Genomic DNA, 26,532 nt, shown 5'->3' on the forward strand with positions numbered 1-26,532 from the left:
ATCACATTATTGAACTGGCATGGTTTCTGTCTCCTATTTGGACCATGACTGACAGACAGAGAGGAGATTTCTATCTACAGAAACTAAGTCTCAAGACTGTATTGTTTTAAATCCTTTGTCAACAATAACTGAGACTCAGCAAAGCCTCTTTCTCCCTCAGTGTTTCATGTGGGCACCAGCCATCGGCATGCCCATGTGTCCCTCCTTAGGCTAAGCTACTTAATATAACAAAAACATTCCAAGCTTAGGCTGAGTGATTTTTACATCAAAATCAAATTCTTTAAACTTTCTTCTATTCCAATATTCCTTACCCCAAGTTAAGGAGAGTTACCAACTATATTTTGATAATAAAAATGTAAATTGAGTTGTGGCAATGATTAATATCAATCAGAGAATATTTCCACAATACATTTGTGTCACTGAGATTGACATTGCCTGGACTATTCCACATATTTCGTTTTGGGATGCTGCTAAGCTTGAGACTCATACACTGAAGGACAGAATTAGTAACAGTACCCCCGGTTCCCTTGTATTAACAAGTCCACAACCTGGTTCTTGCTGATATTTTCCATTTATTACTGCAGTAGATAATTGCTCTGAAAGTGCAACACTAAATCACTCTTGTCATAGCCTCTGCTCCATTTCCACTGGCAAATACTTGGAAATTCATTCTTCGAGCATTGTGGACCACAAGCTTCTCTCTGGGTGGAAAATTATTGCCACTGCCAGTATCACAGGGAAAACACACACACACACACACACACACACACACACACACGAACAGGAGGATTCAAAAAGCAGAGCACTGGAGAGGAGTAGGGGCCAATTTCAAACAGAAAACCCAGCAAAGGGGTTAGAGGAGAACAGCCCCAACTGTGCAAAGTGGAGACCGACTCTCCACTCTCCTCACATTCTGGTTACGTTGGCCCTGGTAGACCTTTCTCCCTTTGTCTCTATAACAGGTGATACCATAATCATAACCGTATCACATCTCAGCATATCAGAGGCCCATGGAGTAAAAGTAGATGAAAAGACCTCTCAAGCTAGTTGGGAAAAATAGAGGGTTTAGATAAACTATTTAATCTCCCACTTAAACCTGTTAGGCAGAACATCTGGGAGAACACTGGGGGTAAGATGCTGCCTAACAGACATAACCCCTTGCTCTAACCAGCCTAAGGCCAGTATGTTTTTGATGGAAAAGACAACTGTCAAATACTACAACGACAAAGAGGAAGGGGAAACATGAGCAGCTCTAGAAAACATAAGATTCAAAACTCTGAATTAAAAAAAAAAAAAAAGAAAAGAAAAAGAAAAACTATGGACAACACACCTAACCAGTAGGCTTGACCACTCACTCACTCCTAAGCATGCTGTACACATACACACTGACTTCCCCACACACACAACAGTCAGGTAGACGCCCAAAGGAGGGCAAATCCAAATATCAGATCTCTTTGGAATTTTCATGGCAAATCTGAGTTTAGGCAAAAGTGAAGACCTTCCTGGGGTTTTCAAAGACAGCCTTTGCTCCCCATGTAGCCAATGGTGCTCTTGTATTTGCCGAGCCCTTCACAACTGTCTGGACACTAGAATGCACTCTTCATATTCCTGGAATTTAAATCACTGCTAGATCTTATTTAACTTGACCTGTAATAGAAGCACCTCCCTTTTGGCCCCTGTACTCCCCGTTCTTTCAGGAAAAAAGCATCCCCAAAACAGTGGTAATTAGAGGGTGTTCAGGAATGGAAAAGTAGGAGGAGAGTAATATAAATACAATAAGGAAATGCCTGTTATTCTCGTATGATTTCTCTAAGACCAGGTGGCCAAGGATCCCCTAGTCTTCTAGGATATGTTTTAAAGAGAGGCCTTAATTTAAGGTACTGCAGTCTTTGCTCACAAGAGCCAAATAAGACAGTGCTACTTGGAGGTTGCTATAGGACTCTGACTCAATTTATTTGAATCCTAGGTGCTCTTTTGACCTCTCTGACTTCAGTCCTTCGGGAGTCAGATCACCCAGCTTCTCTGATGAGTGACTGGTCATTTTTAAAGCATGTCTGCAGTAGTCTTCAAGAGGTTTCTGCCTGCGCATCACGATCAGCACACATTTGCTCATACACATAGCAGGTGATAAGGACTCAACCACTGCAGACAGGCAGAGCCATGCAAATAAAGCCATCCAGCAAGGTCGCCTTTTCCTCAGATGCCCGTTTCGGGATGATAGAATTTGCATACTAAGTGTTAATAGGCCTGGCAATAACCAGCTTTTGCTTCCCTTCCTCAATGAGGGACATGCCAGAAACAGGCTTGCACACAGGCTCTGCTCATACGGGAAACAGGCCTGACACACAGGCTCTGCTCATATGGGAAAATGATTTCAATCACTGTCCAAAGCTCCAAATTCTGTACTTGGAACCTAGATTATAATCCAGCTCCTAATCAAACTAGATTCTGCTCCAGTTCAGTTTACTAAGGCATTCCCTCTAAGCTGCCTCAGTGAAACCTGTAAGAGTCACTGGATTACAATTCTAAGTGTAGCTGTGCCTAAGAAGGAGAGAGTCCCACAGGAGAGGAGACTGGAGGGCATAAGGCAGGGGATGATACAAAATCCTGGACAGTCATCACATCAGTAACACAGCTTCAGAAAGTGGTGGGCTTGGAGGAGGGGAGAGAAAGAAACAAAGTGTCCCAATAATTTAATGGCATAGCTAGAAGAGAGCATTTACAGCTATTCTGGGACTCTCCAACAGAAAGCTTTTCCTGGATGCACGGACATTCATAATACTGGTAACTCTCATCAACAGCTCTGGCATCTACACGTGGCCATGGTACCCTTCGTACAGCACGGGAAGAGAACAACAGGATGCCCAAGAGGCATCTGGACAGGACACAGCGAACAGAAAGGCTGAACGCCCCCCACGGAACCCCATTAAAAAACAATGTCTATTACAAAGTCACGTTTTCCATTTCTCCGCCTTATAAAGTCAGCGATGCTGGAGGGTGTCTAGCGGAATCCGTCCTCCAGGAATGAGTGCAAAAGGGGAGCGCACGGCTCAGGGACGTCCCTTCAGTGAGCAATGGAAGGACTGGCTGGAGGCCTCCCATCCATTTCGGACAAACACACACATACAGAAAAGGATTATTGCCAGCTTGTGTACTTTCACAATGTGATTTTTGTATTTCGAAAGCTTGAATTGTCCCTGAAAGAAAAAAATGGGAGAAAATAGCGTGTTCAATACAAGGATCATCTATATAGAAGCACATATATACAGGGGGAAGCTGACTCATCAGCCTTTGGGGTCTCCATGACATATCCCGGGGCCTTCTTCACTTGCCAATCTAATGCCAAAACAGCAACCCACCTCCCAAGTCCCTTGTAAAACATCTATTCAATTTTTTTGCAACAGCAAAACATTAGAAACAATTCAAATGCAGATCACGAGGGGACTGGTTAAATATTAATGCTAGGGCACATTCATAGAAATAAAACAGGAAGCTCTCTACTGCTGTGGAAAGGGCTCCAAGAAAAACTGATAGCTTAAAGTAGAATGTGTACACACGGTATGCTACCTTCTGTGTAAGTGGGGGTAGGGAAACAAGGTTATAGGTTCATATTTGCTCATATATGGATTATGAAACTTTGCAAGGCTACAGAGGAAACCAACAACAGTGGTTACCTGGGGCAGTGGAGGTGAAAGGGGCACACTAGAAACTGGGCAGATGGAGGAAGCCTGAGAAGGAGACATTCTGTCTCTCTCCCCTTCTTCTTTTAATCTAACAACACACTTTTGAAAACATTGTGTGATTCACCTGGTCTTATGTGAACAACAACAACAAAAAACAACCAACCAACCAACCAAGTAAGAATCCTCAGTTTAAAACTTTGAGCTGCTTACAGAAGGAAAGGATATTCCAGGAAGTAAAATCTGGGTACCTTTCACTTTACAAACATGGTTCTAATTCTTATTCTTCAATATGTGTGTGTGTGTGTGTGTGTGTGTGTGTGTGTGTGTTATGTATGTGGGGGATCCCAATATGTGTCCTCTTAGTTGCCTTTTATTGGATGTAGACAGGCTTGGCCAGCCACTAGTGACCTTTCCTGTCCCACCCTAGAAATCTAATGACATCTTAGCAGGTCCATCACCATCTGAGTCTCAACATTTCAGGTTGGCAGGGACTTTAAAGGCAACCAGTTGCTGTCCTTGCCCAGTGCTTTGGACTTCAATTTGTCAGAAAACTTTACCTGGATTTTGGAGTCATTATTTCTCTTTCATTTTAAAGGGACATTCTAGAAGCTCTGGCTTTGACCTTTGTTTTGTTTTGTTTTTTGAGATAGTATCTCACTATGTTGCCCAGGTTGGTCTTGAACTCTTGGGCTCAAGTGACCCTCCGGCCATGGTCTCCCAAAGTGCTGAGATTATAAGCCCAGCCTAACCTATCTTAAAATTGTTATAATTAACGGGACATATGGCAATTGGTTCAGAGTAAATATGTGCTAAGGAAAGAATATGCTCAGCCCAGCCAAAGAGCAGTTTCTTTCTGTTACTGGCTAACAGATCCTCCTCCACGATGGCGGTCAGCTGACAGTGACCAACAGCGCCCACTACACAAAGAGAATGACTGCAGACAAGAACTGAGAAGGGAAACTGGAGCTGGGATAGGTAAACTCAGGCTGGGAATAAACTGATGCTATCTCAAAAGTTCGTTGGTATTTTATAGCTGGCATGACAACTGTGTGGTTCATTTATCAATGGCTACTTAGCACTTCAACTATCTTCAACTAAAGAGCTGAAGGTTGAAAACCAAGTTAATAGGGTGGTCATCTTTTTAAAAGGCCAATGGTATTTTAAAAAAAACTCCTTTCAAAAGGATAGACCCCTCTGAGATGCTACAAGTAGCTAGCAAAGGATAAGGAACATACCTGATCATAACACAGAGAAAAGCAAGCACAACTGCTGTGTGTGTGTGTGTGTGTTTGTGTGTGTGTGTGTGTTTGTTATTTCTGAGTTCTCTTAGGGACAATGTGCTGTGTTACAGAGATGCATTATAAAATACACTTTTTTTTGTACCTACACTTAATACTAAAGAAAGTGATTACACAGGAACAGATGGCTCTGTTCCATTTCTTCCCTTTTACTGGCACCTCTATGCTCATCTAATCATTGAACACCAGAAGTCTATCAGTAGGGATTCTGCTCTTCTTATTAAAAGAGAGACTAGAAAGTCAGGGGTATGGGAAGGTAGGAGCAGAGAATTTGCTGACTTGGAGAATTATCTATCTTGGAATGAAGGAGATGGTAAGCAAGTGTCTGGCCCCAACTCTTTCAGCTGTTTAGTGATGGAAAGAGGATTTTCAGGGTAATCATTACCATAAGCAGGTCATCTTATCTTTTGGAAGAATTCCTCTATTATGCTAGGTGGGGCAGAAATAAATTCTTTCTCTGTAGCAGATAAACTGGAGAGCTTTAAAAACACTTTCTCATCCAGATTTTTTTTTTTTTTTTTTGAGATGGAGTGTTACTCTGTCACCAGGCTGGAGTGCAGTGGTACAATCTCGGCTCATTGCATCCTCCGCCTCCTGGGTTCAAGCAATTCTCCTGCCTCAGCCTCCCGAGTAGCTGGAACTACAGGCGCGCACCACCACACCTGGCTAATTTTTGTATATTTAGTAGAGATGGGGTTTCACCATGTTGGCCAGGATGGTCTCGATCTCCTGACCTCATGATCCGCCCGCCTCGGCCTTCCAAAGTGCTGGGATCACAGGCGTGAGCCACCACGCCCAGCCTCATTCAGATATTTAATATTTTTGTTATTATAGACCACTTTATTGTCAGAAAACCTAAGAAATCATATTCTAAGGTCCATTTGCAAAGTGAAAAAGGGGAGAAAAGTAAAGGAAAAGCCAGGAGAATCCAGCTGTGCTTTTCCAATTTGATTTAAGAGGAAAACAGAACAGCAAGTGGGGGTGGCCTGCTCCTGACAGTGACAGACTAACACAGGTTGGTGGCAGTGAGGCCCTATGGCTTTGGTCCAGCCTTCTTTAAAAAAGTGGGTTGAGAACAGCTTGATGCCAAATTTGGTCTGAGGAATGTGTTCACCTCAAGCCAGCTGGGAAGTGATACTCCATTACATCCCTCACCCTGGGCTCAGTGCACAGAGAGATTAGGAGGCAGGAAAGGGAGAAGTAGACGGGAAGGGGCAGAGGCCACAGATGACCCTTTAAAAAACAACGTGCTTCTGTTCTTTTAAAAGCAAACTAAAATTTAGCAAATCCACAGTGAGCTCCTGAAAGCTGGACCTCTAGTAATCTGGCAAAGCTGTGATAGCGCATGGGCTATGCTTAGGACACCAAAGAGGACATAGAAGCTGACAGTCCCACAATGCTGGAAGAAAAAAACAGAATTCTTTCTCTACCGGATATTCCTTTGTCCTGATGATGTCTCAGAAATATCCGAGAGCCCCATTCAGAATGGCTTCCAACTTCACATTCCCAGGTATCTTGGGGAAAATAGTTGTCCAAATACTCTGAAATAGCTTTCCAATCTGCTCTACCTTAAAATGGTCATCTTTTAGTACTTTTAGAGAAATGGACAAGTTCCAACTCTGAAAACAATGAGCTACAATAGAGATTAACTCCTGAAAACGGATGACAGAGGGGCAAATTGGTCATTCAGAATGCCCCCCCCCCACTTTGGAGTTACCTGCCACTGTGCTGGTGCCTGGCAAGGACACCTAAGTGATTCTGGGTTCTCAAGTGAAAGCTGGGAGTCATCCAAAGAGGAAGGCTACCTATGTCTCTGCTCTGAAGAGTGGCTCTGAGGGGTGGCTCTGACTGATACCGTAGACCTAAGTGCACATGGTCTTCAGGAGAACATTCTTTGGCCATTAGCTGTCCACCCCAGGCCAGTTCTGGCTTCCTCTTCTCTCCCTGCATATTCAGTAAAGCTGCAAACTCTTTCTAGTTTCAGTGAGGCAAATTCCAGTCTCTCATCTTCAACTTTATTTTATTCCAACTTCATTTCCCAACAATATAGACTCACTGTTCTGTATATACCAGCCCAGACAGCTAAGTAATCAGAATCCTTTCCTAGCAGCTCACTGACACTTTTACTGAAGTCATAGTTAAAAGGACAATACTTATTTGAACGGAAGTCAAATGAAATTGTCCTAAAATACTAGCAGTCACATGTAATGACATAAAATAGCAGATAAATTGAGGAAAAGTATTTATGATTCATCAAGAATTATTTAAATAGCAGTTTTTCTGCCAAATTTCTTTATAGATCTCGATCTGTGTGAAGGAAAAAGAAAAGGGAGAGAAGGAAAGAGGGCTAAAATGTTAAGGGGCCTCTAAAATGGCAGTCCCAACAAACATAAGCTAGGGATATATATCTTCTCAGAACATCTCTTTCACTTACAGCGAGGTTAAATCAATAGAGATGCAACATGAAGTCCTTTTCAAGTCTATTAAGACAATGAAGTGAGTGGATTTTTTGTTGTTGCTGTGTAAATTCATTTTCTCCCCCACTTTCAGAATAATTTTTGGTTTAAATTCAAACACTCCTCACGGACTTCCAAGCCTGTGCTTTAAGGAAAATACCTGAACCATGAGTGTTCTCTTCGTCTGCCTCCCACACTGTATAAAAAAGACACAGGGGCCACAAAGAGACCACAAAATGGCAATTATGCAAATATATGACTTTTTACAGCAATTCAAAGATATTTTTCCTGGGGGATTAGTGTCTGCCAAGAGGGGTGGGAGTCATTTTGAGTTTTCTTCCATTCTGACTATTCCACTTTCATTTTAAAGACTTTTCACTGAACCTCAGATGCCATCAATTTTTAAAGGTACCTCATTTTATGTACTTTAAGAAATAAACACTGCCCATTAAACAGTGACAAAACCCTTTTAAATCACATTCACCGTAAGCATCCCAATTTTTTTTTTTTGGGATGGAGTCTCGCTCGGTTGCCAGGTTGGAGTACAGTGGCACGATCTCGGCTCACTGCAACCTCTGCCTCCTGAGTTCAAGTGATTCTCCTGTCTCAGCCTCCTGAGTAGCTGGGACAACAGGTGTGCGCCACCACGCCCAGCTAATTTTTGTATTTTTAGTAGAGATGGGGTTTCACTATGTTGACCAGGATAGTCTCGATCTCTTGACCTCGTGATCCACCCGCCCTGGCCTCCCAAAGTGCTGGGATTACAGGCGTGAGCCACTGCGCCCAGCCAAGCAACCCAATTTTAAGAATATTAAAAGCCTTACAGAAGGAACAGGATTGAAAAAAATATTAAAAGCCAAAAAAAATCTTAGAAATAATTAAATATGGTAGTATTTTTAAAATAGCTCCATTATAGCACCCGGCTTCTGAAAATTTAACTTAATATCTTATTTCAAATATTTACTATTTTTTAGCTTACAAATCAATGATTTCTCTACTATTAGAGCTGATACCTTTTTCCTCCCTCTTTGTGTATAGTAGCAGACCTCTTGGAATTCTATGTTGACTATATATACAGACACTTATATATATGCACAAATACACAGACATATATTTAGAAACAGGGTCTTACTATGTTGCCCAGGCTGGCCTTGAACTTCTGGGCTCAAGTGATCCTCCCACTACAGCCTCCAAGTAGCTGGGACAATAGGCACGTGCCATGATACCAGGCACTAATGTTGACTACATCTTAAAGAGAATCCTTTTAAATTTTGAACCACCAGAAGACTGAATTTATAATAAAGAAATCAAACTATCAAGACAAAAAAGGTATGGGTGGCATCACTTGTGTGTGCAGGAACTCTGCAACTAGTTTTATCTGTATATCATACCTACACCCCCGAGCTCTCAGGCGCTGGCCACCTGCTGCTATCCCTCAGAGTCTCATCTTGTCTCTTCTAGCCCATGTCTCAAGCCCTGGCCACCTGCTGCTGTCCCTCAGTGTCATCTTGTCTCTTCTAGCCCACGTGAGGGATGCAGGTCTCCTTTTCTGGAAAACACTCATCTCCTTCTTGGGAAGGGGGAATTCTGAGGTAGCTATTCCAGTTGACATATTCTGTTCCAATTTTAGAAACACTATTTCTTAGGGGCGTTAGCGGCAGGGATAGTTTGGTGTCCAGGAAAAGGCTGTCATCTCCAGCACATGCAGATATTGACCTTTCATCCATCCCTCTCATTCAGAATAAATTCACCCAGCTCCCTCTGCTACAGAGACAAACATGGACTTGATACTCTCTTAACTGAAATACAAATACTCCCAAAGTCAATGCTTTCGTTGCCTCAGTCTTTGTATCTCAGTGCCTCTCCCTGCTAGTACAGTTGCGCTGGTCTAGTGAAAGTACAGCTTGGAACAACTGCTACACACACAGCCCTGAAATCCAGCCCCGCTACTGCCATTGTTGAACCCCTGAATTTATATTACCGTTTCCTCACAACTGACACATGACACCAGCAAACAGGAGACATACCTCTCATGTAACTCATGTTGGGGCCTGTGGAAATGCCCTTTTAGTCATAGGACATTGCCAGATGGCTTAAAAATGGCATTTGAGCAAAAAAGAAACAGCATCTGTGGCACATTTACCATCATGAAATGTTAGCATCAAAAGAGATCTCACAGACGTTTTCATCCATGGAGCCTCACTTTCCAGATGAGAAAATAGGGGCGTAATAAGGTGAAGTGGCCTGCTCAGGGGTTCACCAGGAGACATGCGACCCAGGGAGGATGAGAATCCAGTGGTTTAGGACTTATGTTTTTCTCTGAGGCTCAATGTTGACAGAGGCAAGTTTGGGGGTAAATGGGAAGAGGGGTCCTATGAATGAGAGGTATGTCACAGGGTTACAGAGAAGATAGACAAGGCCCTACCCTGAGTGTGAGAGACAGAGGGGGAGCGTCCGATCAGCGGCCGCTGCTGTTCACCAGGCCATGAAACTCCTCCCAGGCCCTGGCAAACCAGAGACAAAAAAACACAATAGCACATTCAGATCAAAAGCTTTTGAACACAGAGCAGACACAATAACCCCACATCCCCCTTCAGATGCCCTCCAAGTCGAGGGGAGCCACAGGTACCTGGGAGCAGAGCAGCGAGGTCCCACTGGACTTTCCTTTCCGAGGAGCAGTGCAGCCTACCCTTTCAGGGCCAGCGGGCACTTCTGCTTGCTTCACTTGAGAAGTCTGCCCCTGTTCCCTCAAGGATTTGCACCAGTGTTCCTTCAACAAAGCTCCAGGGGAGGCCAGTAAGGTCAGAGCTGATGCTCAACTGTCACCAAAAACACTTCCAATTTACAGTAACACTCCCTGTCCTTTCTGCCTTGGGTATGTGTGCACAGGTGGCAGAAACAATTTTTCTTCATCAGGCCTCACTGAGGGTAAGGGCCAGTTCCCAACAGCATTATGTCTAAAGATGCAAGGAGGAAAGTATACACTTTCTCTGCTTTCATATTTCCAACCTTCTAACCCTTCTACACTCAGACCTTCAATGTGTCAGTTTCCACCTGTTTCTTAAGTGCTTATGTAACACTATCTGAAAATTTAAAGTCACAGCAGTTCAAAATTTCCAGGGAACAATGCCCATTACAATTTTCATGCTGATTAGCTTAATTCTGAAATTAGGTTGGGAAGGGATAAGAAATGTGACAGAGGGGGTACGTGGCCTTTCAGAATGGTGCTCCACAGAGAAAAGACTCTTGGTGACTGCTGGACTAGTCACAGGAGAAAATCAGACCCCCTATGCTTCTGGAGGCTCAAACTCAAGTTTTCTCAGGGGAGCTGATTTCCTCCCTAAGCCCTAGCCACTTTTCAGCCCCAAACTGATGAGTTCCTTGGGAATTATAAATAAAATATGGTGCTTCTAAGACTGAAGTTCCTCATTATTGTTACTCCATTCTTGGTTTAATTTGGTGACATAGTATCCAGGGTGACAATACACTACATTTATAAGTTAACCATCTACCTCTTAGAGGAGGTAGATCTGCAGTTCATGTTTTTTTCAGAGAATTATTACCAAAGCTCCTAGTGTATGTGCTAACTAAATTAAGAAAAAATGTAAGACTGCCAAACAAGTATGCCAGTCTTTGTCAATTCCCAAACTCAGTGTCCACAGCAAGACACCTGTTTCAGAGCTCTTTCTGGAAAGATGGTGATGTGATGTACTTTGTGAATCCCTGAGTGACATCAGAAGGCAATCTCATTCTTTACTCCAAATGAAGACAAGGGCAAAGCAAAATCCAGTGCTTCAGCAATGACCCAGGGTAACCCCTCACTGTAATAGTGAGATTTAAATTCCTTTTTAAACCACTTAGGTGTCAACAAGAAATTACACGGCTGTGTTGAAGCTTCATGTCATTTACCCTTTTGTTTCCAGGAAGGGCCATCCTTACACGAGCCTGCACTGAGCAGTTCTCTATCAAGAACCTGAAGAAATACGGACTTCACGGCTCCGTCCTACTCCATTCCAGTATTACATTCCCCTCCCAGTTCCTTCATTAGTATCTTCACTGTATGTTAAACCTCAACATGAAGAATCTGGGTTAAGAAATTTCCTCACGGCCGGGCACCATGGCTCATGCCTGTAATTCCAGCACTTTGGGAGGCTGAGGCGGGCGGATCACCTGAGGTCAGGAGTTCAAGATCAGCCTGGCAAACACGGTGAAACCCCGTCTCTGATAAAAATACAAAAAAATTAGCCGAGTGTGGTGGTGGGCACCTGTAATCCCAGCTACTGGGATTCTCCCAGCAGGAGAATCCCTTGAACCCAGGAGGCAGAGGTTGCAGTGAGCAGAGATCATGTTACTGCACTCCAGCCTGGGTGACAGAGCGAGACTCCATCTCAGAAAAAAAAAAAAAAAAAGAAATTTCTTCACATGGATTCAGCGGAAATAAAATACTGGGCCATAATCTTTGGTATAATCACTCTTATTCTCATAGGCCCAGAGCTCGGCCAAAAGGCAAATCTACCACCTAAAGCCAGGTGTGAATAGTCCAGCTATTTTCCATCTGGCATTCCAGGCATACTGGGTAATATTACAACTTTCTTCTTTTAAAGGTAAAGAAAGAACAAGTTAAATGTAAAAAGTATCATATGACTGGAGTTTCTAAAAACAGAAATTACTGAGATTAATATAGCCAACAGGGAATTCTGAACAGATTCAAAAGACAGAGGAACAAAGAGTTCTTTTAAGACCACTCTTGTCCCATCTCACGTACCAGAAAGCAAATCCTGTACAATTCTACACTTCCCCCTACCTCCACCCAAAGCCTGCAAGGTTCGCAGCCTTGCACTCACTAGCTCTCTATACTTAGGGAGGGGCTCAGCCTCTTGCTAATCTGGGCTCTTTGCTTTGACTACCAGTTTGGTGATACATATCACAGATGCAAAGCCAGGCCAGCAATTAAGCTGGGGTAACCTGGTGCTACTGGCCTATGATTTAGCCACGCCAGGAGAAGGGAATGGGCTGGTCCTTGCCTATATATTAAAGTTCAGTGTTGAAATACAATGATATTTAGATGTGGCAAAGTCCCCACAATTTGACCTGTCTCCCCTCTAAGATAAAGGAATAAAGAGAATCGCCCACCCTCCACTCCTGCAGAGAAGCTGGGCCAGTCTTTTCCAGTGCTGTAGTCCACTATGGGAAGTTGGCCTGTTTTCCTTTTCCATTCCAGGCTAGATGCACAAAAGGAATCAGTGGGACTAATCCAAAGAGGAGTTTCTTCACAAAAGACATTGGTGTTTCATATGGTTCCGAGCCCAGTTTTATCCTGGTAGCCTCATGATTCTCACTGCATTATGAGATTTCTCCTCAAAGCAGAGAACATGGGGAACCCACATCTATGAAAACTCGACTACAAGTTGGCCTCATTAAAAGGAGCTATGACCTGAGCAAAAACTCAGTTTAACAAGTTGTCCGCTTCTTAGGGGTGAACTGTCAGCTATAAACAAGAGCAGGAGCCCTCTGCAGCACGGCAGCTCATCACCCGCCTGCTCTGTGTGGCAGGCAGTGCCTTGTAGCACACTGAGGGGAGCAGCAGGAAAAGGCCATAAGCAGTGTGATTAGGGAAAGGCTGGAAAAACCCAACAGCTGAGGAAGGACATTGGAAACTGGGCCAAAAATAGCAAGCAGGAATCAGGAACACCTGACTGAAAAATCTAAGCCACTCCTAAAAAAACTCCCCTCACCACCAGCAGCCCTATCTTCAGAGTACTTGCAGGAAAACGAATGTTGGCTCCTTCTTCCTTCATTTTCCTTGGAATTCTTTTTTTTTTTTTTTTTTTTTGAGATGGAGTTTTGCTCTTGTTGCCCAGGCTGGAGTGCAGTGGCACAATCTTGGCTCCTTGCAACCTCCGCCTCCTGGGTTCAAGCAATTCTCCTGCCTCAGCCTCCCCAAGTAACTGAGATTATAGGCCCTGGCCACTATGCCCGGCTAATTTTATATTTTTGGGAGAGATGGGGTTTCACCATGTTGGCCAGGCTGGTCTCCTGACCTCGTGATCTGCCCAGCTCAGCCTCCCAAAGTGCTAGGATTACAGGCATGAACTACCTCGCCCAGCCTCCTTGGAATCCTTAAGTCTCAGTAGCTTCTGTTCCTTGGCTCAAAGCAAGCCATATCCATGGAAGAGCCACAAGGAATAGAAGAAAGCAGAAGTACTTCTGACTTTTGTTCATACTGACAAGGATCAGAAGGGTCTCGAGGTCAGTTTGGTGCTTTCTAATCAACATCGACTCTGGGAGGTGACAACAAGCCTCCCTCCCGGAGCAGTTACAATACAGCTGAAATTAAGCTTAATACATGTAACAATTTTTACGGGCAAGAGAAGGTAATTCTTTGACAAATACTAAAAACATAGAGAACGGGCCTTTCCATATTCCAGCAAATCTCTCATTTTATAGGGACTTCAACCAATTTTGGATACGTAATAAACAAAGATGCAATGACACAAACACCCCTAGAATATTGAGCCCACAGTGCTAATCCTAATAGGTGTTATACAGGATCTTGGGCCACATGGAGATCAGGGGTAAGGCAGGATGGTACAAGCACAGGGTATCACTGCCAAAGTGGAACAGCCACTCTGGAAAACTCAACCTTAAATCCACAGCCACTTTCACAGATCCTCTCAGGCCGACTGACCCAGTGTTTGCAAAAAAAATGATTCTTTATTATGTTTTTGGTGGTAGCTCCTAAGAAAACCTAAAGTAGCATGAGGCTTGCTGAAACTCTACATGCAGGTTAGGGGCCTAAAGGCCAAGCTGCAGCACATACAAGCCAAAGCCACAAAGCACACAAGGGGTCCGTATGTGCTACGGTCAGATATCCTACAGAGTAAACTCACACGGGATGAAGATGTTTCCCTACCCCAGATCCTGATGTGCAGTAACACCGGGCCCAGGAGAAAGGGAAGGACTATAACCCTGAGATCTTGCAAGCAGGGCTAACTCAAAGAGGAAGATGACCTGGCTCTAAAGGGAAAGCAGAAGGGAGAAGGCTAGAAAAGAGCTGTGGCTTAGGCAGCTTTGGCACCAGCAAGAAAACCCCGTTAGCACAAAGCAAGGAAGCTATATACATACAGCCACACAGACGGAAGCAGGGATTTACCTCCAAGCAAGAAATTTCTTTGAAGTAAAGGCGAATGGAAGTCAGCGAAGCAAAGGCCAAGGATCCCCCTTTCCAACCTGAACAGACTTTCAAGCTGAATTCTATATCAGAAATCACTCTGTTCTGGTCATCGGCGTGACTAGATGGGACCTCAAATTTAAGTACCAGAAAATGGGGTCTTATTTTGAAAGCTAGATGTCACCTTATTATGTCAGGCCTCAGCAGTCCTGGAACAAAACACCACATGACACTACACAATGGGCTTATGGAAATGAGGCTGCATTCCCCGGATGGCCCTCCATGGAAAAGTCTGTGCCATCCCTTAATATGGTGACAGTCAGTCCGAAAGGTCACATCTTTGATGCACCATAAAGAGCAAGAGCATGAGACAAGCTAGTTTAGCACCATTTATTAAGTGATCTCAGCTGTTGTTGTAGCTGCTGTGTGTCAGCCTGTTCTTAAAACATAAAATGCTCTTCCAATTCCTCTTGTCCAGGACAGAAGGATCTTCCAGGTAGCACGCCAACAGAACAAGAGACTCCGATGACGCCAGCTTCAATGATGGTGCCATCCAGAGAGGGAGAGGGTCATGGCACATTCAACCGCGGCTTCCAGAGGTTTTGAAAAAGGAGCCTTTGGGGGCCCAGCCTGCCTGGCATTCTAGTGGAAGTGCAAAAGGTTGGCTCATTGGGAAAGGAAAGAGAGGGGGACGCAAGGAAAAGTAGCATCTGGGTCTCAAAGAGGGTTGGTTTTCTGGTCTCTACAGCTATAGGGCTGAAGTCCCAGAGGCAGACCTCTGGATAAAGCAGGGAGCAGCAGGCCAGTCTTTCTAGCAGACTAAAGCAAAAAGCCCACAGGCTCTCCTAAACTGTGTCAGGACATGTACATATGTATCTATAAAAGTCACAAAGAACTGCCTTATGGTATTAGAAAGGGAGAACAGCAGAGAAGGGGAGAACCGATGAAAAATACCTCTTTCCCTCTCTTATCCAGGTGGAAAACTTATTTTGGGGGTGAGTGGGAGTGGGGGATATTTAGAGACCTTGAAAACAAGAATCCTAGAAAAAGGTGTAGATCTCTCCAGCCTGGACTGAATGAGGCTAGAGGTCAGAAACTACTTCTATCCCAGAACAGAGAACAAGAAAAATGTGCCTAGAGAAAAACAATACTAACACAGGACTGCTAAGGCAAGCAACCAGGGTCAAGGCTGGCCAATAACTGTTGGTGACTATGATGAGTCATGCCAGCCGTTTGATCGTGGACCAACTCCCATAGCAGTGCTCCCACTTAAAAACTGGTACTTGGCTGGTTTAAGCCAACTCTACTCATAACATTATCTGTGAATGCATGGGAAAGAGATTCCCAAACGGTCTGTCTGCTGAACATAATCGCTGGGCTCACTACTAGTCTTCAATAATAACAACATGATGATATTCTTACTAATGATGATGATGATGATAGCAATACTACTACTTGGCCCTGTAAGAGCATTCTCCATCTGAGGACCCTCAGTTAAAAGATTAAATCAGCCTAACAATAGCCTTGTTAGATAAAGTACTGTCTCTCACTTTACAGATGGAGAAACTGAAGCAAAGTTGCAAAGACGCTTGTCAAAGGCACATATTGGTACAGGGCCATAGGACAGAACTAAACCTAAGAGTCCTAACTCTTAGCTGGCTAGCTCTCCCTCCAGCTTTGAGACAATCTGACAGCCACTCCCCACACTTTTTCACAATAGCCTGAGCTTACTTCTGACACTCAATCACTGAAGGAGCAAGCCTAACAGTGATTCTCACTGTGGACAGAAAGCTCTAGTTCCCTGAGTCCTAGGGAGACTGCAAAGCTTATTTTCCCTGTGGCCTTCATGCTTCCCTTTGATTCTGCTCTCTCACACACACACTATCCCCCTTCTTCTATGAGTCAGCTCTATACACAAGGAAATGGAGTCATTCCTGATAAGCAGTCAGTATCCCAGGACAAAGAAAACAGACTGAAGCTAACGAGTTAAAAAGACATGCAGAAGTGGGGTGAGGGTGGGCAGGGTGAAATTATCTTAAAAAACAGCAAGAAAAAGAAAAGCACTTGTCTTTCATTTTAATATAGTGGTTAGAATATGAAAGACAGGATAGCCTGTAGAAATTAAGCAAGCCCAGGCAGTGCAACTGGGTTTCTGCAGACAGGCTCTCTCTGCTACAAAGCACCTGGTAGTATAGGTGGCAGGGAGCCTCGCTGACAAAGAACTGCAGCAAGTAGCCAGAAGCCCTGGAGGGAAGGCCTGGTCTGTCCCTTCTCCACAAGTAAGTCTCCTGTCCGGTCATATTCCTCTGGGCCCAACTACAGATCTACTTCTGCTAAGCTTAGGGACACATCCTCCCATAACCCCCCAACACGTACTTGATGCTGTCGGTGTGAGTTTTGTATTCCATAATGGTGTTGGGAGGTAGGTTAAGCACTCGCCGAAGTGTGTCCCGGATTCGGGCTGTGGTTGCTTGGTCACTGGCAGTCTTATTCCATATTGAAATAATGTCCTCCTACCAGAGGAACAGAGGGAATCATCAAAGCAAATCAGAGGCAGCGAGGAGAGCAAAGGCAACACAAGAAACCAGACTGGCCCATGAGTGGCTTACCTGAAAGCGGACAGACACCACAGCCCCACAGATCTCCTCCCCAACCATGAACTGTTCCCCCAGCATGGCCAAAATGAGATTCTCCCAGCAACGGGAGGCTAAGCCCTTCCGCAGCCGAATAATCCACTTGCCACCATTTTTATTTGCATCATCCTGTAAAAAGACAGAAAGCACTGAAGTTAAAATACGGTTTCACAGTTTTGTTTTGTTTTGTTTTGTTTTGTATGAAGGCAGTAAAAAGCCAATAATCTCTTAAACACTAAGAAGTCATATCATTTTCCAATTATTCAACTCTATAGAAAAACTGACGGTAGGACTACGGAGAGAAGAAATGGGGAAAAAAAGAAAAACATGGCTGGGATCCTTGGCATAAGCCATATATTAAAATGGCTTAACAGACCTTTTAAAAATAATCCCCTTTACTTGAAATACTTTAGGAATCAAAATGAAATGATGTCATATTTCAAGCACGGATCATCCCTTCACTTGCTAAAAGTACTGAGTGTCTGCTGGGCACGGTGGCTCACACCTGTAATACCAGCACTTTGGGAGGCCAAGGCGGGCGAATCACGAGGTCAGGAGATCTAGACTATCCAGGCTGACATGGTGAAATCGCATCTCTACTAAAAATACAGAAACAAAATTAGCCAGGCGTGGTGGTGGGTGCCTGTAGTCCCAGGTACTCGGGAGGCTGAGGCGGGAGAATGGCGTAAACTTTGGAGGCAGAGCTTGCAGTGAGCTGAGATGGCACCACTGCACTCCAGCCTGGGCAACAGAGCAAGACTTCGGCTCAAAAAAAAAAAAAAAGTACTGAGTGTCACTACATACCAAGTACACAGACATGAAGCTCTAATCTAGTTTTTTTTTTTTTTTTTGAGACGGAGTCTCCCTCTGTCACCCAGTCTGGAGTGCAGTGGCATGATATCGGCTCACTGCAACTTCTGCCTCTCGGGTTCAAGCGATTCTCTAGTCTCTGCCTTCTGAGTAGCTGGGACTACAGGCGCATGCCACCATACCCGGCTAATTGTTGTATTTTTAGTAGAGACAGGGTTTCACCATATTGGGCAGGGTGGTCTCGAACTCCTGACCTCGTGATCTGCCCGCCTCAGCCTCCCAAAGTGCTGGGATTACAGGAGTGAGCTACTGCGCCTGGCCGAAGCCCTAGTCGCTACTTAGATCCAGTCTAGTAGAAGAGACAGACAAGGATATTAATTACAGCAATGCTACTGTAATTTTAAGTGCTGCTGTTAACAGATATACACACTATGTTAAGGAAGAACACGACAGGTGGAAACAGTCAAGAAGGGGGTCTTTTTTTTTTTTTTTGAGATGGAGTCTCGCTGTGTCACCCAGGCTGGAGTGCAGTGGTGCAATCTCAGCTCAGTGCAACCTCCACCTTCTGGGTTCAAGTGATTCTCCTGTCTCAGTCTCCCGAGTAGCTGGGATTACAGGTGCCTGCCACCACACCTGGCTAATTTTTCTATTTGTAGTAGAGATGGGGTTTCACCATGTTGGCCAGGCTGGTCTCAAACTCCTGACCTCAGGTGATCTGTTCACCTCGACCTCCCAAAGTACTGGGATTACAGGCATGAGCCACCATGCCCTGCCAAGAAGTGGGTCTTAAGGGCAATAGGAGTGAGTCAGGAAAAGCAGGTGAAGGGCACTGCGGGCACTGGAAAGAACACGTCTGTGCACAAACTGACAGGAGGGTCCACCTGCAAGGAAGGGAAGATTTAGAGATGATGGGAGATGAGGGTTGAAAGGTAAATGAGGTGCAAGATCATGTGAGCAATGAGGAGCTGTGTAAGTTGGGTGGCGTGGATGTGACCACGTGTCTACTCAAAAAATGCCATGGCATCAGAATAGAAGATGCATTACACCAGGGCGCAGCCGAATACTGGCTCTGGAAACAGTTCTAGATCTCCAGTTACTGCCTTTAAGCTTATTTTCCTACCCACTTTAATCATATGTGTACTATGTAAAAATATTTCACACATACACAAACAAGTTCTATAGGGATAAAGGTAACTGAAAACAAAAATCCTTTAATGTTCTTTTTTTTTTTTTTTTTTTTTTTTGAGACGGAGTCTCGCTCTGTCACCCAGGCTGGAGTGCAGTGGCCAGATCTCAGCTCACTGCAAGCTCCGCCTCCCGGGTTCATGCCATTCTCCTGCCTCAGCCTCCCGGGTAGCTGGGACTACAGGCGCCACCACCTCGCCCGGCTAGTTTTTAGTAATTTTTAGTAGAGACGGGGTTTCACCATGTTAGCCAGGATGGTCTCGATCTCCTGACCTCGTGATCCGCCCGTCTCGGTCTCCCAAAGTGCTGGGATTACAGGCTTGAGCCACCGCGCCCGGCCCTTTAATGTTCTAATACCATTTTAGTCATAAAACAGTCTTTAAAAAACACCCAGCACCAACCCACACAGACAAAAAAATGGCATCAGTGCATTTCTCTAGAGGCTCAGGTTCCAAGGATATACTGGAGAGTGATGCAGTTTTGAGAGAAGACTTTAAAACACTTTTAACCTTGGCAGGCTAAGAGACAAAACAAAAAAACCCAAACTTGCTCAAAAAAGCAGTCAGAGACCATTAGTCCTTACCTCCCACATGGGTTTAATTCCTTCTTTGAAGAGATGGAAGTCACTGTGGCCTGTCAGGTCCCCGGGACGTACCATGTGGCTATAAAACCTCCAGAACTGCTCCACCTGCAGAGAGAAGACCCCAGAGGAAAAAAGATGTGTCTTGTATTTTTCTTTGAATGCATCCCGAAGTTGAGATTTAGTTAAGAACATAAGCACGGAAGACACTACACTACAGGCTGTCCTTTTCAGAGGACTCATTTTCATGTGTGGCACTGTGAGGGAAGACATATTAGAAGAAAAGTGTATCATCTAGTTTCACGAAAGAAAAAATGTAACATTAGCAATATAAGAATAAAATCTTTGGTGAGAAATGCAAGCCTGAGCCAGGAGCTTTAGTTAGTGAAACCATGTTAATACGCACTCTCCCACTCAAGCTGCAGGGCAGTCATCCCGTGCAGTAAGAGGACCAGGTTTTTGCACAGTGGAAACTCTTTAGCCTTGAGGTATATTAAGTGCCACACAGCCTCAGCCTGAATGCATTTTTTAGAACCAAATCACTTACTGATCAAAGATTGTTTAACTGGCAAATATAGCATTTGCTGAATGAAATACCTCTTAGACCTGTTAAGTTACTAAGCGTAAGTGATAGAATCAACCACTTGTACCACACATACTACTCTACATCATGGTGCTGTTGCTAAAGTCCAGGCCCATCCAAAATCGTACAGGACTTAGCTTCTCATAGCTAGGGTTTAAGGCCTTCTTCTTAGCTAGAAAAATTATGTTTCTCCTTGCTGCTCCTTCACAATCCCATGAGAAAACTAGATTTATATTTTTCTATCAAGTATATGCTTATTTGTATTCATCACAGTAGTCCCATTTTTCTCATTAGTGTCACTTCCCCCCTTAAAAAAAAGAAAAAAAAAAAAAAAAAAAAAACAGGGTCTGTGCAGCAGTATGATCATAGCTCATTACAGCTTCTAACTCCTGGTGTCAAGGGATCCTCCTATCTCAGCTTCCCAAGTAGCTGGGACTACAGGGTCATTAGTGTCTTGATAGGACAGATTATTTCCTTATTCACAGAGGGTACCTAGTAAGTACTGGCCAGTGAAGAGGCACACTTTAGGAGGAAAGAAAAAACATGGAACACTCTGATGAGAAATAGCTGGTATTTGCCAACTTGCTGAGCAGGCTCTAAATCAACATACAGCAAGATACCACAACTATGAAGCTGACAACGGGTACTGAGTAGACAAAGATTCAGGTCATACTTCTAGATTTCAGGAGCACCTAAGGAGAAATCAACCTTACACTGGGTGAAATGGCTGCCCCTTTAGTTCCTCTCTGGCACAAGAACATGTGATGCATCTTACATGTTAAAAAGAAGTCGGGAACTAACGCCATCTATAGGGCTTCAAGGCAGTGCTTCATATTCAGCAACTGCTAAGCTTAGCTGCATGTAGTGACTTGGAATAGTAAGTGGTCACATGAATACAATCGGCAATAATCTAAACCTTTATCCACCCTAACATAGTTGAAGAGAACCAAGTACACCCACAAGCAGCTCATTGTGAATAAGGAACTGAAAGGGGCTTGGTGAGGAGAAAGTATGCCAACCATCTCCAGTTCCCCAGTCAACAATCACTTTAATAGTTTGGTCTCCTCCAATGTTACAACTACACTGCACAATCTTCTTTTTTTTTGTTTTTGTTTTTTTTTTGAGACGGAGTTTCACTCTTTTTGCCCAGGCTGGAGTGCAACGGTGCAGCCTTGCCTCAGCTCACTGCAACCTCCACCTTCTGGGTTCAAGCAATTCTCCTGCCCCAGCCTCCCAAGTAGCTGGGACTATAGGCACATGCTACCACGCCTGGCTAATTTTTGTATTTTTAGTAGACGGGGTTTCACCATGTTGGCCAGGCTGGTCTCGAACTCCTGACCTCAGGTGATCCACCTGCCTTGGCTTCCCAAAGTGCTGGGATTACAGGCGTTAGCCACCACGCCTAGCCCCACTACACAATCTTATATGCAAAGAGGTGAAGTTAAACAGCTCGAGACCATCATTCATTCATTCATTCATTCATCATTCGAGATGGGGTCTTGCTGTGTTACCCAGGCTGGAATGCAGCAGTGTGATCATGGCTTACTGCAGCCTCGACCTCCCAGGCTCAAGCAATCCTCCTGGCTCAGCCTCCTGAGTAGCTAGGACCACAAGTGGGCACCACCATGCCCAGCTATTTTTTAATTTTTATTTTTTGTAGAGATGAAGTCTAACCCTGTTGCCCAGGCTGGTCTTGAAGTCCTAGATTGATCCTCTCTCCTTGGCCTCCCAGAGTGCTGGACTACAGGCATTAGCTACTGTGCCTGGCCTGAGAAATATTACCAAACTTTAAAAGATTTGACAGTTCTAATTGAAACCAAAAAAATAAGTGTTCACAGACTCAGAATATGAGGTGCAGAAAGGACTTCAGAAATCATCTCAACAACTTGTTTTATAGTTGAGAAAAGTTTCAGGACTGAGTTGCTCTAGCCGAGAGTCAAGCATCAGAATAGATGAGCTCTGATTACCAAGTCCAGTGTTCTTTCCAAGATGATGCCTTCCTAGTCACCCTGACTTTAAGAACTTTTGAATGTTGTTAATGATTAGGCTAAGAATCACTGGGAAACACTGCTTTTTGATAAAAGGATTAATAATGTAATTATTTATCTGTGATGAATTTAATATTGTAAGCCATTTCCTAATGACCTGAATTACATAATAGACTTTATTTCTATTTTCAGGTCCAGACCTACAAAGTCAAAATGACAGACTTTAAATACTGTCACACATCCAGTGAGCACTGAAGAAGCCTTAACCTGAGATAGTCCTGATGATAAACCACTCCTTAACACATACACTGAAAGAAAAGAAAAACTCTCCTTGTACAATTTCGGTAAATTCTTATATGCTTTTTTTTTTTTTTCCACAAGAGGGAAATAAAACTGCAAGAAGTATGCATAATTACTCCAATTTTTTTTTTTTTTTTCAGATAAGATCCCACTATGTTGCCCAGGCTGATTTTGAATTCCTGGCTTCAAGTGATCCTCCCACCTTGGCCTCCCAAAGTACTGGGATTACAGGAATGAGCCACCAGGTCTGGCCAAGTTCTTTAAAATTGATCTTAAACCCACCTCTTCAATGGCAGTATTCCCCAAACTGGAATCAATTCCTTCTTTCCTCCAAACTCCAAGAGCACTCTACATGCCTTTCCCATAGTACCACTTATTGTCTACCCTGTATTAGAAATTCCTGGGGACATCTTATTTCCCCAAGGACAGGATCTGTGCCTTCATTCCTTTTAGAAGCCTACTAGGGCCTTGAATTCATTCAACAAGCATTTCTTGAACCAAATATGAACCAGTACACAAGCTATATTATTTCAAAAACCTCTTCTAAGTTAGCCGATTCTAAGATAGCACTGGCGAACTAAACAAGATCTTTGCTTTAGGCTGAAATTTTATCAGCTCAGCATAGTAATGATGTTGATTTCATATTAAGCAGATTATAATTGAGTTGTAAGAGTATTCTAGATACAAGTATTAGATATGAGTTGCAATATTTTCTCCCATTTTGTAGGCTATCTTTTCACTTTCTTGATAGTGTCCTTTGAAGCAGAAAAGTTTTGAATTTTGACGAAATCCTATAGAGATAGGGTCTCACTATGTTGCCCAGGCTTGGTCTCAAACTCCTGAGCTCAAGTGATCCTCCTGCCTTAGTCTCCCAAAGTACTAGGATTACAGGTGTGAGCCACCACGCCCAGCCAAGTATTTAATCTTTTGCTACTTATGCGTTTAGTGTGTTATTTAAGAAGGCTTTGCCTAACCTAAGTTCATTAAGATGTACTAATATTTTTCTTCTAAGAATTTTATAATTTTAGCTCTTACATTTAGGTCTATGATCCATTATTAGTTACTTTTTGTACATGGTATCAGGAAGGAATGCAAGTTCATTCTTCTGCACCTGGAAATCCAGTTGCCTCAGCACTGTTTGTTGAAAAGACGATTCTTTCCCCAGTTATTGTCTTGGTACCTTACATTACTGGTTTATTGTAAACAAAGGATACAGATGAAGAGATGTGTAGGGCAAGGTATGAGGGAAGGTATGGAGGAAGGTTCAGGGAGCTTCTATGTCCCTTCTAGGCACACCACCCTCCAGGTACCTGTATTCAGCTATCTGGAAACTTCTGTACCTGAGCTTCAATTACACTGGCTCCCCCATTTAATCCAGTGAATTATGACTGACTTGAGAATTAAAAAAAAATTTTTAAGATAGGGTCTATCTCTGTTGCCCAGGCTAGAGTGCAGGGGCACAGACATAGCTCACTGTAGTCTTAACCTCCTGGGTTCAAGTGATCCTCCTGCCTCAGCCTCCTGAGTAGTTGGGGCCACAGGTGCACACCAACATGGCCAGGATTTTTTTTTTTTTTAATGTTCCCCTTTTCTTCAAGTCAGCTAATTTTACATTTTTTTGTAGAGGCAGGGTCTCGCCATGTTACCTAGGCTGGTCTCAAACTCCTGGGCTCAAACAATCTTCCTACCTCAGCCTCCCAAAGTGGTGGAATTACAGGCATGAGCCACCGTGCCCCACTGTAACTTGAGACTTTAGATCAGATACTTAACCCAAGTTTTACTTTCCTCATTTGTAAAATATGGACAATATCATGACCTCATAAGGCTATTGAAATGATGGAAGGAAATGACACAAAGAAAGTATGTGTTATACGTCCTTCCTCCTTAGCAGTTTGTTGTAGTATTTCCTACTGGAGTATTCTTTTCCAGTTTCTGCATTTTAAACGGACTTATACTTTACCAATCTCAAGAAAATGACAAACCTCACATTTGACTCTGCCCAGAGATTGAACGTACAGCACACACTGGGTACATAACAACCTTTGTTCAACTAGAGTGGTGTTAGTTGCAGATGGATTCTTGGGGTACACAAACCAAGTCACCTGGGAGAGAGATGAGACGGTCTGGGCTCTCTGACTGACAGTACCCACAAAAGCAATTATTAGAGATTTCATTTTCTTTCTGAACACAGGAAAAAGATATTTTATGTATAATCATTAACACAGCCAAAACCCTAATGGGAGCTTCTTAAATACAAAACTTTCAAAATTTTTCAGTTTACTGTTAAACTTCATGAGGATAGACAACATGTATTATAAACCTTTGTATTTATGACACTTTGAACTTAGTAAGGACTCCATAAATATCTACTTAAACAAACAAAACAAAACAACCAAAAAAACAGGGCCAGGTACAGCCGGTCACTCCTGTAATCCAGCACTTTGGGAGGCCAAGGCAGGTAGATCACCTAAGGTCAGGAGTTCGAGACCAGCCTGGCCAACATGGTGGAATCCTGTCTCTACTAAAAATACAAAAATTAGCTGGGTGTAGTGGCACAGGCCTGTAATCTCAGCTACTCAGGAGGCTGAGGCAGGCGAATTGCTTGAACCCAGGAAGTGGAGGTTGCAATGAGCCGGGATTACACCACTCCACTCCAGCCTGGGCGACAGAGCAATTAAAAAAAAAAAAAAACAAACCCAAACCTGTTCTTTTGTATTATGCCCTTCTGATCAACTCTACAATTCTCCTATATGTTGACACCTATATGCTAACCATGGATATCTAGTGAGAAACCTAAAAATGAACAAATCTGACTCCGGAGACTCAGGTCAGTCAATTAAGAAAACCAGAATCTTAAATAGGTTACTAGGAAGGTAAATTAACATCATATCAATGCAGGCATGAATGAACTACCAAGGCACACTCCATTAAATCACCAAGAACTCACAGAGGCAAAGGTGCCGATCTGTTTGATATTCTGTTCATAGCTCTGTGAGCTGGTGGGACGGCCGGGGGTTCTCCTGGAGTACCAAAAAGTGTAGTTGTACTGGAGAGGATGCTCTGCTGGTCCAGGAACAACAGCCTGGGAAGTAAAGAACGCGTGTTAGTGCTGGGCATTTGTTATATGGTCTGAGACTGAGAGAACATTTTACAGTGTCAATCTTTACCACCTCCACAATTAAAAAAGGATATACAACCTCAACTACCTGCAATGTGCCCAAGATTCTGCTTACACAGTACATTTCCTTAGTGGTTAACCGATTCCAAATTCCTGTAACCCTTTACCTGTGTTCTTATGGCCTTTGTAACTTTCTGCCTCATATAATAATAGGTATTCATGTTTGTATCTTATCTCAGCCTATGCCCAGTCCAAGCACTGCTTTCTCTATGAGATTCATCACTGTCAAGTTACTTAACCTGTTTGTGCCTCATCTTCTTACCTGCAAAATGAGGAAAATAATAACAACTATCTCACAATACTGCCGAGAGGATCAAATGAATTAGTGGATACACAATGCTGAGTAACTGGCAGAGAGTATGTGCACAACAGATGTCAGTACTGTTATTACTGGTACTATTAAACGTAAGCCCCTTCCACAGTCTCATCCCCTTGTGTCCTCTTAGCGCCTAGCAGAAAGTGGCTTGCCCTCGGAGGCTACTCAATATTGCAGAATAAACGAATTAGTGAGTGCTTTGATATTTCTTCTTTTGTTCGTTTTTTATTTTGAAACGGAGTCTGTTGCCAGGCTGGAGTGCAGTGGTATGATCTTGGCTCACTGTAGCCTCCACGTCCCGGGTTCAAGCGATTCTCCTGCCTCAGCCTCCCCAGTAGCTGGGACTACAGG

The 26,532-nt window shown here is 43.6% G+C and overlaps 1 protein-coding gene across 3 annotated transcripts in view; it reads right to left on the reverse strand.

Moving 5' to 3' along the window:
* Positions 1-551: 551 nt before the first annotated feature.
* EIF4E2 (eukaryotic translation initiation factor 4E family member 2) overlaps positions 552-26,532 on the reverse strand; it is a 32,498-nt gene continuing 6,517 nt past the window's right edge. Inside the window, exons 3-8 of one of the 3 annotated variants that reach the window (XM_010354554.2) lie at positions 25,635-25,769; positions 19,820-19,924; positions 17,218-17,370; positions 16,985-17,121; positions 9,863-9,941; positions 552-3,197 (exon numbers count right to left, since the gene is read on the reverse strand). In XM_010354554.2, the coding sequence (XP_010352856.1) occupies positions 9,896-9,941; positions 16,985-17,121; positions 17,218-17,370; positions 19,820-19,924; positions 25,635-25,769 (576 nt within the window). In that variant the 3' untranslated portion in view covers positions 552-3,197; positions 9,863-9,895. Of the gene's footprint in view, positions 3,198-9,862; positions 9,942-14,984; positions 15,251-16,984; positions 17,122-17,217; positions 17,371-19,819; positions 19,925-25,634; positions 25,770-26,532 lie in introns of those variants that run through there. The other 2 variants (XM_010354555.2, XM_010354553.2) reach the window with 2 other exon arrangements.

The sequence above is a fragment of the Rhinopithecus roxellana genome, chromosome 14, assembly GCF_007565055.1.
Source record: "Rhinopithecus roxellana isolate Shanxi Qingling chromosome 14, ASM756505v1, whole genome shotgun sequence".
Classification (NCBI taxonomy): Eukaryota; Metazoa; Chordata; class Mammalia; order Primates; family Cercopithecidae; genus Rhinopithecus; species Rhinopithecus roxellana.